This window comes from Rattus rattus, chromosome 2, assembly GCF_011064425.1.
Source record: "Rattus rattus isolate New Zealand chromosome 2, Rrattus_CSIRO_v1, whole genome shotgun sequence".
Classification (NCBI taxonomy): domain Eukaryota; kingdom Metazoa; phylum Chordata; class Mammalia; order Rodentia; family Muridae; genus Rattus; species Rattus rattus.
In genome coordinates this window covers 136,117,306-136,133,250 of record NC_046155.1, presented here as the reverse complement: position 1 = coordinate 136,133,250, position 15,945 = coordinate 136,117,306, and the positions used below count along the sequence as shown (strand labels likewise).

The window sequence follows — 15,945 nt, the reverse complement described above, 5'->3', positions numbered from 1 at the left end:
GGGTATTTTGTTCCCCCTTTTAAAAGGAAAGAAGCATCCAAATTTTGGTCTACCTCCTTGAGCTTCATGTGGATTGTGAATTGTATCTGAGCTTTTGGGCAAATCCACTTATCAGTGAGTACATTCTATGTGTGCTCTATTGTGACTAGGTTATCTCACTCAGGATGATATTTTCTAGTTCCATCCATTTCTCTAAGAATTTCATAAAGTAATTGTTTTTTGATAGCTGAGTAATATTCCATTGTGTAGATGTACCACATTTTCTGTATCCATTCCTCTGTTGAAGGGCATCTGAGTTCTTTCCAGCTTCTGGCTATTATAAATAAGGCTGCTATGAACATAGTGGAGCACGTGTCTTTTTTATATGTTGGGGCATCTTTTGAGTATATGCCCAAGAGAGGTATAGCTGGGTCCTCAGGTAGTTTAATGTACAATTTTCTGAGGAACCTCCAAACTGATTTCCAGAGTATTTGTACCAACTTGCAATCCCACCAATAATGGAGAAGTGTTCCTCTTTCTTTACATTCTCACTAACATCTGTTGTTACCTGAGTTTTATTTTAGCCATTCCGACTGGTGTGAGGTGGAATCTCAGTGTTGTTTTGATTTGCATTTCTCTGATGGCTAAGAATGTTAAACATTTTTTTAGGTCCTTCTTGGTCATTCGATATTCCTCAGTTGAGAATTCTTTGCTTAGCACTGTACCCCATTTTTAATAGTGTTATTTGGTTCTCTGGAGTCTAACTTCTTGAGTTATTTGTATATATTAGATATTAGCCCCCTGTCAGATGTAGGATTGGTAAACATCTTTTCCTAATCCGTTGGTTGCTGTTTTTTCTTATTGATAGTGTCCTTTCCCTTACAAAAGCTTGGCAATTTTATAAGGTCCCATTTGTCAGTTGTTGATCTTTAAGCATAAGCCATTGATGTTCTGTTCAGAAAATTTCCTCCTGTGCCTATGTGTCCGAGGTTCTTCCCCACTTTCTCATCTATTAGTTTCAGTGTATCTGATTTTAAGTGGAGGCCCTTGATCCACTTGGATTTAAGCTTTGTACAAGGTGATAAGAATAGATTGGTTTGGGGTTGGGGATTTAGCTCAGTGGTAGAGTGCTTGATTGGTTTGGGGTTGGGGATTTAGCTCAGTGGTAGAGTGCTTGCCTAGCAAGTGCAAGACCCTGGGTTCGGTCCCCAGCTCAAAAAAGAATGGATTGGTTTGCATTCTTCTACATGCTGACCTCCAGTTGACCCAGCATCATTGTTGAAAATGCTGTTTTTTTCCCCACTGGATGGTTTTAGCTCTTTTGATCAAGTGACCATAGGTGTGTGGGTTCATTTCTGGATCCTAAATTCTATTCCATTGATCTACCTGCCTGTCTCTGTACCAATACCATACAGTTTTTATCATGATTGCTCTGTAATACAGCTTGAGGTTAGGGATGGTGATTCCCCCAGAAGTTCGTTTATTGTTGAGGATAGTTTTGGCTGTCCTGGGTTTTTATTATTCCAAATGAATTTGAGAATTGCTCTTTCTAACTCTGTGAAGAATTTATTTGGGATTTTGATGGTGATTGTATTGAATCTGTAGATCACTTTTAGCAAGATGATCATTTTTACAATATTGATCCTGCCAATCCATGAGCATGGGAGATCTTTCCATCTTCTGAGGTCTTCTTCAATTTCTTTCTTCAGAGACTTGAAGTTCTTGTCATACAGATCTTTCACTTGCTTGGTTAGAGTCACACCAAGGTATTTTAATTATTTGTGACTATTGTGAAGGGTGTCCTTTCCCTAATTTCTTTCTCAGCCTGTTTATCCTTTGAGTGGAAGAAGGCTACTGATTTGTTTGAGTTAATTTTATATCAAGCCACTTTGCTGAAATTGTTTATCAGGTTTAGTTCTTCTCTGGTGGAAATTTTGGGGTCACTTAAGTATACTATCATATTATCTGCAAATTCTGATATTCTGAATTCTGCCTTTTCAATTTGTATCCCTTTGACCTCTTTTTGTTTTCTAATTGCTCTGGCTAGGCCTTCAAGTACTATATTGATTAGGTAGGGAGAGAATGGGTAGCCTTGTCTAGTCCCTGATTTTAGTGGGATTGCTTTAAGTTTCTTTCAATTTAGTATGATGTTTCTAGTAGGTTTGGTGTATATTGCTTTTACAATGTTTAGGTATGGGCAGTGAATTCCTGATCTTTCTAAGACTTTTACCGTGAAGGGGTGTTGAATTTTGTCAAATACTTTTTCAGCACCTAAATGAGATGATCATGTGGTTTTTTTTCTCTTTGAGTTTGTTTATATAGTGGATTACATTGGTGGATTTCCATATAATGAACCATTCCTACATCCCTGGGATGAAGCCTACTCGATCATGGTGAATACTTGTTTTGATGTGTTCTTGGATTCGGTTTGGGAGAATTTTATTGGGTATTTTTACATCAATAGTCATAAGGGAAATTGGTCTGACGTGCTCTTTCATTGTAGGGTCTTTGTGTTTCTATTTTGTAGAATAGTTTGAATATTAGGTCTTCTTTGAATTCTGATAGAATTCTGTTATATCTTGTCTTTTTTTTTTTTGATTTAATGATTTTCTTTTTAGGGTTTATAAGTTTAGATAATTTATCTGATCCTAGTTTAACTTGGGTACCTGGTATTTATCTAGAAAATTGTCCGTTTCATCCAGATTTTCCAGTTTTGTTGAGTATAGGCTTTTGTAGTACGATCTGATGAGTTTTTGGATTTCCTCAGTTTCTGTTGTTAGGTCCTCTTTTTCATTTCTGATTTTGTAAATTTGAATACTCTCTCTCTGTGTCCTCTGGTTAGTCTGGCAAAGGATTTATCTATCTTGTTGATTTTCTCAAAGAGCCAGCTCCTGGATTTGTTGATTCTTTGTATAGTTCTTTTTGTTTCTACTCCGTTGATTTCACCCCTGAGTTTGATTATTTCCTGCCATCTACTCTCTTGGTGTATTTGCTTCTTTTTGTTCTAGAGTTTCAGGGGTGCTTTCAAGCTGTGAGTGTATGCTCTCTTCAGTTTCTTTTTGGAGGCACTCAGAACTATGAGTTTTCCTATTAGCGTTGCTTTCATTGTGTCCCATATATTTGGGTATGTTGTGCCTTCATTTTCATTAAATTATAAGAAGTCTTTAATTTCTTTCTTTATTTCTTCCTTGACCAAGTTATCATTGAGTAGAGCATTGTTCAGCTTCCATGTGTATATAGGCTTTCTGTTGTTTTTGTTTTTATTGAAGACCAGCCTTTAACTGTGGTGATCTGATAGGATGTAAGGGACTATTCAACCTTCTTGTATCTGTTGAGACCTGTTTTGTGACCTATTATATGGTCAGTTTTGGAGACGGTACCATGAGGTGCTGAGAAGAAGGTATATTCTTTTGTTTAGGATGAAATGTTCTATAGATATCTGTTAACTCCATTTGGTTCATAACTTCTGTTAGTTTCTCTGTGTCTCTGTTTAGTTTCTGTTTCCATGCTCTGTCCATTGCTGAGAGTAGGGTGTTGAAGTCTTCCAGTATTCTTGCATGTGTTGCAATGTGTGCCTTGAGCTTTAGTAAAATTTCTTTTATGAATGTGAGTGCCCTTGCATTTGGCACATAGATGTTCAGAATTGAAAGTTCATCTTGGTAGATTTTTCCTTTGATGAGTATGAAGCATCCTTCCTTATCTTTTTTGATAACTTTCTGTTGAAAAGTTGATTTTATTTGATATTAGAATGGCTACTCCAACTTGTTTCTTGGGACCATTTGCTTGGAAACATTTTTTTCAGCCTTTTACTCTGAGGTAGTGTCTGTCCCTGTCACTGAGGTTTGTTTCCTGTATGCAGCAAAATTCTGGGTCCTGTTTAGGTATTCAGTATGTTTGTCTATGTCTTTTTATTGGGGAATTGAGTCCATTGATGTTAAGAGATATTAAGGAATAGTGATTGTTGGTTCCTGTTATTTTTATTGTTAGAGGTGGAATTATGTTTGTATGGGTATCTTCTTTTGGGTTTGTTGCAAGAAGATTACTTTATTGCTTTTCCTAGGGTGTAGTTTCCCTCTTTGTGTTAGAGTTTTCCATCTATTATCTTTTGTAGTGCTGAATTTGTGGAAAGATATTGTGTAAATTAGTTTTGCTTGGAACATCTTGGTTTCTCCATCTATGTTAATTGAGAGTTTTGCTGGATATAGTACCCTGGGCTGGCATTCATGTTCTCTTAGGGTTTGTATGTCATCTGTCCAGAATCTTCTGGCTTTCATAGTCTCTGGTGAGAAGTCTGGTGTAATTCTGAGAGGTCTGCATTTATATGTTACTTGACCTTTTTCCCTTACTGTTTTTAATACTCTTTCTTTGTTTTGTGCATTTGATGTTTTGATTATTATGTGACAGGGCAGGTTTCTTTTCTGGTCCAGTTCATTTGGAGTTCTTCTTGTATATTCATAGGCATCTCTTTCCTTAGGTTAGAGAGGTTTTCTTCTATAATTTTATTGAAGATATTTACTGGCCCTTTAAGTTGGGAATCTTCCCTCTCTTCTATACCTATTATCCTTAGGTTTGCTCTTTTCACTGGGTCCTGGATTTCCTGGAATTTTTGGGGGTTAGTAGCTTTTTGCATTTTGCATTTTCTTTGACTATTGTGTAATGTTTTCTATGGTATCTTCTGCTCCTGAGATTCTCTCTTCTATCTCTTATATTCTGTTGGTGATGTTTGCAACTATGTCCGTGATCTTTTACCTGTTTTCTACCTCCAGGGTTGTCTCCCTTTGTGATTTCTTTATTGTTTCTATTTCCATTCTTAGATCCTGGATGACTTTGTTCAATTCCTTCACCTGTTTGGTTGTGTTTTTCTGCAATTCTTTAAAGGGTTTTTTTGTTTCCTCTTTAAGGGCTTCTACTTGTTTACCTGTGTTCTGTATTTCTTTAAGGGCATTATTTATATCCTTCCTAAAGTACTTTATCATCATCATGAGATGTTAGTTTAAATCTAAATCTTACTTTTCTGATTTGTTGGGATATCCAGGACTTGCTGTGGTTGGTGGACTAGGCTGATGATGCCAAGTAGCCTAAGTTTCTGTTGCTTAGTGCCTCTTGCCTCTTACCATCTGGTTTTCTCTGGTGTTAGTTGGTCTTGCTGTCTCTGAGTAGAATTTGTCCCTCCTGTGGGCCTGTGATCTTAGGTGTGAGATCACTCCTGGGAGACCAGCTCTCTCCTGGCAGGATTTGGGTATGGAGGGTCGTGAGACAGCCTTAGCTCCAGGGTCAAAAGGAGACTGGCAGTATCCTGTCCCCAGTTCCTGTGCCCTGTTGCTCCTGCCCGGTTCCTCTTTGGATGGTTATTGGATGGTTATATGGTTAAAGGTCTCACCTGTGGGCTTAGGAGTGACAGCACTCCTAGGAAACCAGCTCTCTCTCTGGGCAGAATTTGGGTACAGAGGGCTGTGGGACAGCTTTAGGTTCCAAATCATTTTATAACAGGGTTATTTAATATGTAAACTGCATTGCAATGTAGAACATGAAGTATAGTTTTAATGAAAATAAATGAACAAAAAACCCACACCAAACCGGGTTTGGTGGTACACACTGTTAATCCCAGCACTGCAGAGGTAAAAGTAGGTGGATCCCTTTGGGTTCAAGACTAGCCTGATCTCTTTATAGCAAGTTCCAGGCCAGCTCTCTTAGTTTTTTTTCTTGTCCCTGTGACAGAATACTTGTTTGGTATTCATCAGAGAAGACTGCTCGGACATGGGTGTAAGCCAATAGAAGGTTTTTATTAGCTAGCCAGCGATTAAGCTGGGTGTTCGGGATCCTAGTGTAGCACAGAGCCTTTCTCAGTGTGAGATTTTAAGCACAAAGAAGAAGTCCTGGGTGGCATACTTCAGTTAACAAGAACAATTAGTTAGAAGAGAAGCTACGCAAGCTAAAGAGCAAGGCCAGTACGTTTTGAGACTTTCCTAGAGCCATTTGGACTTTGATGGGTTATGCTTTTGCTTTAATTCTGGCAGCTGGTGGTCTGTCTATAGTGTGAGTTTTGCATGTGCCTCAGTTGTACTAAAGTCTGGGGCCCTGTTACATTTTTTTCTTCTTTTAACTCTTCTCTTTCCGTGGGTCACATGGAGGCTGCTTCTAGCCTGCCATCTCACCTGGAAGAAGGACATCTTTTGAACTACAGTTGGTAGTATTTGTGTTGTTTCCATAACTTACACCCTTCAAACCTTCCTCCTCTTCAAGGATAATATACACTTTATATACTGGATCTTTTTTGTCTATGTTAAATATCTGCCACTTCATCCTTGTGCTGGTTGGGTTTTGTCATTTTGTTTGTCAGATTAACGCAAATCAGGATCATCTGGGAAGAGAAACCTCAATTGAGACAATGCTTGGTCTTTGGGCAAGTCTGGGGGGGCATTTTCTTGATTAGTGATTTATATAAGAGGGCCTAAGATGACTGTGGACTGTACCAATTCTGGATTATGTAAGAAAGCAAGCTGAGCAAGCCAGGAGCAAGTCAATGAGCAGCATTCCTCCATGATCTCTGCTTCCATTTCTGATTCCAGATTGGTGCCTTGACAATGATGTAGTCCAATGATGGACTACAAACTGTAATCTGAAATAAATTCTTCCCTCCCAAAATTGCTTTTGGTCATGATATCTTTATTATAGCAATAGAAAGAAAACTAGGGCTGAAATTGGTACCAGAGAATGGGATGTTACTGTGACAAACTTGTCCCTGTTGTTTGGGGGGAAGATTTTAAAAGCCATTTGTGCTCAATGCTTAGTGGGATGTTTAATGGGAGCTTGGAAGGCCAGAATGTTGAGAGACATGCAGACATTGAAGGCCTGCCTTGTGACCTCTCAAAGGGAAGTTGGGGCCTCATTGAGACTGTTCCTCTGATGATTTCTGGTCAGCTAGGGCTAAAGAATCAGCTGTGGTTAACAAGGGACCATCTCCATTGAAGTGAAAAGTTAGTTTTCCTATAATGAATGATGCTGGTTAGCTGGAACTAAGAAATCTGATGTTACTAAAGACTGGCCAGAATCATTAAAATGAAATCTGAGAGTATTTCCTTGGGATGATCACACAGAAACTGTGATCCATGGTGGTCATGGCTACATATCATGCTGGTAGCCAATTTTGGTAAGAGTCTTTCATATGGTTCTGGGTTTGGTGTCATGAAAACTGCAGGATTGACAGGAAGCTTGAAGATCACTAGTGAATCCGAGAGGACAGATAAGGAGCTACACAATTTTATTTACCCTACTAGATATTGGTTTTGCTTTGCGCTGGTTATCCCTCTTGTAATGAGAAAGTATTTAATTTATTTATTTTATTTTACAGAAACCCAACATTGAGAGACTTTTGACTTAGAGATGTTGGGGTTTTTTTTTAAAACTGAACTTTTAAAGTTTTTTGAACTTTTTAAATACTGTGGGACTTTTAAAGTTATATTTCATATTAACCCAACATTTTGGGGATAAACAGAAAGGAAAGTTTACGGTTTAATAGTGACAGGTTTGTGTCAAATTGACAAGGAGTCAACTGTACTGGTGAGTTTCTTGTCAACGTGATATAAGCTAGGAAGAAAAACCTCAAAAGATAAAATGCCTCTGTTAGATTAGGCTGTATACAAGTGTGTTGAAGATTTTCTTGATTGTTGATCCATGTGGAAGGCCCACTGCATTTTGCTTTTTCTGTGCTAGGGATCAAGCTCAGGTTCTTATCCTTATGTAGCAAGCACTGAGCCATCTCCCAGCCTTCTCATTGCATTGGTTTTTGCTGTTGTTGTTGGTGGTGGTGGGGTTTTTGCCTGTTTTATTTCAAACCATGACTCATATACTTTCCTGAGACTGTTTTCATGTAAAATGTGTTTTCCTACATTTTTGATCTGGTGTAAGACAGCTTTTCCAACACATTGTGTTCCAATTGTTCTATATTCTCAGCTGACTTTCTCTTGCCTCTCTTCTTGTCTACTCCAGTATGCTTCATACTCAGCTGTTGTCCTCAGAGTGGACCTTTTCCTGCAAGAGAAGGTTCCATACACTGTTTTCCAAAGTTCCTTCAGTCCCGCCACTCAGCCTCTCTCCCTCTGCCAGCACACATCTCAGGAGGAGCCTCTTGCTTCCTGCAGGTTTTGAAGGAAGAAATATCTCCTGTTTCTGATGTGGTCCTCAACCGGACTGGCTGGATCTTCCAGTAAACACCCTGGGCTACTCTGGAGTTCTCTGGATGCCTCACTGATTCCTAACACTGATACCACAAACATTTCAGGGTGGTGAACTTATTAGTGTCATTTGCTCTTGGAAAGCCCGAAGACATAATTTCCCTCAGATATGTTATCGATGCTTCTTCTGGGTGGTTCTGGGGATTTTCTGTTTGTTTGCTCTGCTTTAATATGGTGGTGTTTTGTCTGTTTTGTATGAGGACTAAATAACTGTTATGGCTTGTCACCTTCGCTGAATTAACCTCTAATACTCTTTAAAATGCTTAAATATGATCTTGAAAAGCACATACCCAGATAAAGGCCTCATTTTGTAGCCATCAAGTATCAACACCTCTAGCCATGTCTGCAGCTACCAATGTCTCTTACTTGTGTGTACACTGTTATCACAGCCCTAGCTTCTCACCCACACGGTGCCACCCCAGTAGTGGCTGTTTTAAAATATTCAGTCAGGTCACTGTCACTTCTCAGCTTAATTTCTAGTTTTCAAGGTCTAGAACCTGGCCTGTTGTTTCCCTCTGACCTCCTTTCCATTGGATTAGATTAGGCTGTTTCAGGCTTTCTGGCCTCAAATACTTATTTCAGGGTATTTGTGTTGCTGACCTTGAGTTTCACCTCCTTTATTCCTTTTGGTCTCTGCTCAGATGTCATCTATGTAGTAAAGCCATCCTTGATTTCACCTAAATTTTTACTGACAAATACAATTACCTCCTCCCCGCCCTTCCTAACTTCCTTTACAGTACCTTTAAACCATGTTATGCATATATATTTCTTTCTATTCATTTCAATAAAAATGCCATGAACATAAAGAACATTGGACTCTTACGAGTCCTGATTCAGGTCCAGCACAAAACTGGTACTCAATAGGAATCTGTTAACTGATTGAATGAGTGACTAAATAAAACATAAAGTATCCAGCACCCAATAGGTATTCAAGAAAAAAATTCTCTCTGTGCATCTCTGTCTCTGTCTCTCTTCCGTCAAGGAAAAGAAACTGACCTCTCTAGACAATGCAGTGTTCTCTAATATAGAAAAATCAACAATGGAAATACATGTGTAATTAAACAAACAGCTTAAAACATTGACACAAAAGCCAAAAGCAGGGGATGGTCTAATAAACCAAACACAGTAGTCAAGACAAGGATCTGAGAAGAGGCTGCGAAACCTGTCAACGAACTGACTTCTGTCACCCCAAACTCCCAAATACACACTCTGAAACACTGACACTGAGAATGTACCCAGAGACAGGGCCTTAAGACAAAAGTCAGGATGTTAATCAGATAGGGTTAATGTTCTAAGAAGAAAGCCCCACCTTGTGAGAACACAGCAAGAAGGAAGCTAACACAGCTAAAGATACTTGGAGCCCTGGTGGGAAACATCTTTGAAGTTGGGTCTGATAGCACAGGCCCATAATACGATCTACTGGGAGACCCAAGTTCAAGGCCAGCAACGCAGTAAAATCCTATCAATAAAGGAATTGGGGGGCTATAGTTTAGTGATAAGTCATCTGCTAAATACATGGGGGTTTGGAGTTCAGTTCAATTGCTAACACAGCAAGAAAAAGGAAGGGGAGGGAAACTCAAAATGGTCTTTACAGAGTCCTGATCTTGTGCTTCTACCATTGAGCCCTGATTCTATCATTGTGATAATACATTTCTGTTATCTTGATCAAGGTGCTTGGAGAAGCCTAATCCAGCCACAGAGGGATCAGTAGCAGCAGGCCAGACAGTGTAGTAGTTTGTTATAATAACCCAAGGGCCTAAGCGGACTAATACAACTGGATATGCAGAATATGTTATTTAAAAAGTATCCAGAAAGAAAGCAAATCTGGAGTTCTCCCACATTTCAGTTTTTGCTGGCATGCATAAAAGATACAGATTCTAAGAAAATATGCCCCCACCCCAAAGGAGCACAACTGTTTGAAGACTATTAGGGGGTAAATCAATTTCAGGTAGAAAAGTAACAGAATAGCTGTAAAAGTTAAATATGTAGCAGCGTTTTTTCATGAGTACTTTAATCGAATTTACTTGTCAAAGTAGTCAAGTGTTATAAACAGATTAGTCAGAAAAGATTCAGGGCTTGCTCTGAATCTAGGACAAGCTGGAATACAACACACACACACACACACACTCTTAGTGTCATGAGTACACTTGTCTGCATGATGACTGTGCTTTCTGGGCTTACATCAGTTTCCCTCTGACATTCGTGATACAATGTTGGGTTTTAACCATTATTTTTCAACGTATAGGGGCATGGAATACCACTGGCTCCCTCTCACCAAAGGTTTCTTCAATCTGGAGGCTATTTCAATTCGGAGGCACAATAAATCTAGACACACCCCATACTATGCTGAAGTTGGGCTGCTCTTTTCAACTAAGCAGCAGATTCTCATTTCCACAACCTAGTGTATGAATGGGGTGGGGGCAGGGAAAGAAAGAGAAAGGACATGGCTACTCTCTGGTATGGTGGAGGAGAAAGTTTATTGTAGGTAAAAGGGAGAACATAACCAGAGGCAGAGAAATCCGGCAGAGTCCAGAGCAGGCTTGACCAGGAGCTATGTGAGAACAGGGATAGGAAGGGAGTGAGGAGAGCCAGGAAATAGATGCAGCAGCCAAGAGGGCAAAAGATAAAAAAAGGTCAGGTAACCAAAACGGCTGGATTCTATAGGGAAGAGCCTCTAGGGGAAGGGCAGCCCAGTCCCTGGGTTGGAGAGTTCAAGGGTAGAGGGTTGGGCATGCAAACCCTAACAGGAAGTCCCATAAAAGGTAGGGACTGAGAGATGTTGAAAGAACCTGGCTGTATGTTAAATAGTCACCTGAGGTATTAGTCCCAGGGTTTGAGACTTGAGTGTGTAGTCTCCACCAGCGATGGGGTCTTCTCTCTCTTGGATTCTGATGACTTAGCTGTTAAATAGCATCTTTATATATGAGGATGGAAAAGGGGGAGGGGGGAGAAGACAACTTGCTTAATATCCCGTTTCACTTAAAGTTTAACGAGAAGAATAAAATCAGTAAATTGGGGATTCTGGTTTGCTAGCCACTGGCCACTCAGCACAAGTCAAGTCTCAAGCACCTCAAGGAAACCAGTAGTTAGGTGAACAACAAGAACAAGAACAAGAATAACACACACACACACACACACACACACACACACACACACACACACACACACACACACACACACACACACACACCATGCTAGTAGCTCAGGAGGGATGACTAACACTATTTCAGCCATCTCAGATTCCTTGAGGACTGGGGTACTGGGACAGCAGCTACAATGCACACTGCCCACTACGGGCCACTGCAGCTTCGCGTGGCCGGCATGACCCTCGTGAGTCGCAGTAGGACCGTGAAAGGCGCCATGACCCCTGCGGGCCTCCGTAGAAGCGCGTTCTCAAGATGGCCTCTCGGGGCCCCGTGGCGCCCCACTCTAGCGTCGCGCTCCGCGACAGTGCGGCCTAGAGACAACTCCGCGCGCCGCTTCCGGGGATGGGAGTGGCTCTGCCCAGCTCCGCCCATCTCGGGCGGGCACTGGTCTTCATCGGTCCCCGCCCGTCAGTCCGCCCGGTGGGGCGGGCCACAGACCCGGCCTGGGCAGCTGCACGGGGGACGCTGAACCGGGAGGCATCTGGCCGGCCATAGGGCCGGGACGCACAGGCGGTGGCACCATGTTCTCTCTCAAGCCGCCCAGACCCAGCTTCAGGTCCTACCTCCTACCGCCGCCCCAGGTAAGCGCTCGCGGCTCTGCGGGCTGCTCGGGACTTAGACCGGAGCCAAGCGCGCCTCCGGGCAGCCACGGGCGCAGTAGAAACTTGTAGAGCTCCGCGGCGGCCATTCTCTGGCCGAAGTCCTGCGGTCCCTAGTCCTGCCTTGTGACGAGATCGTAAGGACCGTCCCGAGCTACATTTCATTCCTTCCTTCGGGGCTGGGCACCGACCCTGCTGTGACTGCCAGATGGTTGCTGCGCTGTGGACACCTCGCAGAGCTTACCTGTCTAGTAGCTGTGAATTCGTGAAAGCGGCTTGGGCTGTTGTAAATATGTTTATTGTGAGGCTCTCAAGTCGATGCGTAGATCTTAAAACGATCTCTATTTGGACTTGAAAGAGTTTTAAGTAGGGGATATATGTCTGTCGCATGTGTCATCACTTAGAAAATTTGCCTTAGTATCTTGTGACAGGGCGGTATTTGGATTTCTCTTTATTTTGTTCCTGTATTTCAGACTGACGATAAGATCAGTTCCGAACCGAAGATTAAAAAACTGGAGCCAGTCCTTTTGCCAGGTAAATTTCAGAATTTGAATGTGTACAGACTGAGATTGTACGTTATAGTATTATGTAGTTATCTTTCCCTTTCTATTATTTTTAGCTTTCTCCAGTTAAAAAACTTAAGTGAGTAGAGAAGGAGTTGGCTAGACATAATTGATGTTTGTCTCGGAAAGTTTAAAGTACAATAGAAGAGTTTCAAGAGCGTGACCATCTCATTTCTTTTCTGTCTTCTGAAATGTTAGCTTTGAAAGAAGTATCTACTTGAGTCGTGAAAGTTCTTTTGCTCTACATATGTGCTGCCACCTAATGAAATCGTGATTAATAATCAAATCATCATCTTAATGTGTTGTGATAGTATGAAAAGCATGATTGTGTCTCTAAGGTAATGACAAAGCTTAGCAGACATTGACTTACTCTGTAATTGGTTTGTGAAGTTGTCAGCTGTCTGCAAATTTGCTTGTTTCAGTTTAGAACTTTGTTTCCCTGTAGGGACACTATTGACCTTTCAGGCTGGGCAATTCTTTGTTGTGTGAGGAGCTGTCCTGAGCTGACAGCCACCCCTACATCCTTGGTCTCTATCTGTTCCATGACAGTAGTACCCTGTCTTCTGCTAGCTAGCTGTCATGTCCTAGGTACAACCAGAATGTCTCCAGGCATTGCTCTCTCTCTCTCTCTCTCTCTCTCTCTCTCTCTCTCTCTCTCTCTGTGTGTGTGTGTGTGTGTGTGTGTGCCTCTAAGGGTCATTCTCAGGTTGGAAATCACTTGTTAAGAACACATTTACCTTAGAGACCTTACAAATAGAAGTAGGGATTCATAGTAAACCATTTTACAATGTGGAAAAACTATTATTTGGTTACTATTTTTGAATTGTGTAGCAATTACACAATAACTAAAGAAAAATCAGTTTTTTTTAATAAGGTTACTGGGGCAAATAGCCAGACATTCAGGGAGGGCTATCTATCTTCAGCTTAAATTGTGATCAATACCAGTTTTCTATGTCAGAAAAAAAAACCTCAAAACCATTACTTAAATAAGAGAGTTAAGACTTCATTGATAGTAACTTAACAAATGTGGAAACTTAAAATGTGTAGTAAGTAGAGATGATTAAAGTGTCAGCCTTTGGTTCCGTATGGTAGATGCCAATTCTTAAAAGTTCTTTTAGACTACGAGAGTTATATTTTTTCTGGCCTTTGTTGGTCTTTCTCTCGGCATTGACTAACGAACCCTTTCTGCCGTTCTGAGAGTGAGCTGAAGCAGTACTGAGTAACCCTTGCCCTGTGCAGGCCCCATGTTGGTATTCGCCACTGTAGGCATTTTAGAGACATCCAGGGAAGCAGTATGTGTGCTGACTGAGGCCTGGGAGCCGATGAACTCTGCCTTTCCTTTGAACTGGCCTGCTTCTTAGACAGCCAGTCCCCTCCTCAGCAAGTCTGTGCTGTGACACTAAAAAACAATATAGTCTTAGCTATACTCATGTTCTGTTATTTTTTAAAACTAGCTTTTAAACTTAAGCTATGCTTAGGAAAAATGTGAGTATGAATATGGTTGAAGAATTTTCTTAGTGAAGAATTAATCTTTGAAATTACTAAAAAACAAAACAAAACAAAACATAATAATACCATTTCTGGGGAAGGTTTCAACTCCAGTTTCTGACTGTAAGTAGTAAACTTTTCTTAGATGTAAGTATCTTTTGTTCAGTTGCCCGTTAAGAAACTTCCTGACCTGTATTAATTTTTCTTTCATGAAAGCTCATGTTACATCTAAACTATACGTGCATGAATGGTAACACTGATTGATGTCCAGTTTCTCTTTGCTCCTTATTTATTCCTACAGAAGACTGAGCTGATCCTGACTATAAAGGCTTGCCCCTTGCCTAACCTCTGCTGTTCTTACCGTCTTGTACTCACTTTCCCAATGCTCTTTGAGGTTGTGTTTTGGCTGATCATCCCATTCTGGTCTCCTTTGCCTGCCTTAACTCTAATGCCAAATCTGCAATCATTACTAAAACCCCAGTTGTATGTCTTCAGCCTACAACATGGTACTCTACACACGTAATCTGGAAAACTAGAAAGTATTGTGATGTAACAACCTAGACTGGGTGATGAGGTTTGTAGCTCATGGTAGAGTATGTGCTTAACATGCTTAGCATGTACAGGTCACTGGGTTTGCCCCACCACCACCATACAAAATGACAGTGAACAAACCATAAAGACTTAAGCTAGAATAGCACTTTTTACTGAGGGCTTGGCTAATACAGTTCTGGCCTTTATTGCCGTCAGGAGCAAGAAAAAATGTTCTCAAGTCTGCTGTGGCTTTCTTTACCCAGGTACAAAGAACAAGAAGGAATTGTTCAGTGATATAGTATCATACACTACATTTTGGCTTACTGCCTTAGGTCCAAGGATATCCTACTTCAGTTGCCCCAAGTTTGAACTTTTAATTCAATGAGCAGATGAAAATTAGAACACAAAATCAATTGTTTACTTGTGTGCCTTGATCATGTGCTTCATTGGGCCTTAGTGCCAAGTTTAAAATGTTCCCCATCATTTATTAAGTAAAGAAAATTGAAGAAAATTGTGAGTAATTGAATTCAGATTCTGGTTTATCTTAGTAATTTTCAACTTTCCTGGTTCATGAAGTTCTTTGAGATGGGGATTGTATCAAGTATAGCTTTGTGATCCTGATATCTTCGAAGTGCCTGAAATGTGACATTGTGCTATCACTGAGTGAATGACTGAACAGAAGGACCCCACCCTGCTGAAACTGTTACCTTAGGTATGCCTGCATGCAGATACCAACTCCTGGATTTAAGAGCAAGAGAAACACTGCTATTTCATTCTAGACATCACAAGAGAATTACATCTGAACCTGTAATTGGGGTAAAGTACTGTGTCAGCTTAGTTACCATGTGAGCCAGCATTCACTTTGCCATTAACTTGTTATATGAATTCTGTTCTCTTATTGTATAGATGCCAGTCATTTCATGCTTTTAGAAAGTAGAGAGTATTACAATCAAGACTCAACTCTGTATGTATTTATGTATGGGAACATATGAAGACTATCTGGGTTTTGTATAAAAGAAAAAGGTTCCTGAAGTACAGTGAATCTGGGTGACAACAGGGCCCCGAGGGGGTTCCAAGCTTCCCAGACAAGTAGAAGGTTGTGATCTGATAAGTGGTTCCTAAATTCCAGGCAGGGCCTAAACGATGTTTGAGACAATCATCCACCCACCCATCCACCCATCCACCCATCCACCCATCCACCCATCCACCCATCCATCCATTCATCTATCTCTGTCTGTCTGTCTATCTATCGATCTATCTATCTATCTACCTATTTATCTATCTGTCTGATTGGTTGAAATCATATTGTCCAGCCTGGTCTCAAACCCTTGGGTTCAGTGATCCCCTGGCTTTACCTCCCAAGGGGTGGCCCTCCAGGCTACTTTGTTCAGTCTCAAGTGGTGTT

General features: G+C 40.8%; 1 protein-coding gene across 1 annotated transcript in view; it reads left to right on the top strand.

Annotated features, from left to right (window-relative positions):
• Nucleotides 1-11,687: 11,687 nt before the first annotated feature.
• Mtmr10 (myotubularin related protein 10) overlaps nucleotides 11,688-15,945 on the top strand; it is a 53,379-nt gene continuing 49,121 nt past the window's right edge. The window contains exons 1-2 of the mRNA XM_032895117.1: nucleotides 11,688-11,940; nucleotides 12,432-12,492. Coding sequence (XP_032751008.1) covers nucleotides 11,881-11,940; nucleotides 12,432-12,492 — 121 coding nt within the window. The 5' untranslated portion in view covers nucleotides 11,688-11,880. The remainder of the gene's footprint in view (nucleotides 11,941-12,431; nucleotides 12,493-15,945) is intronic.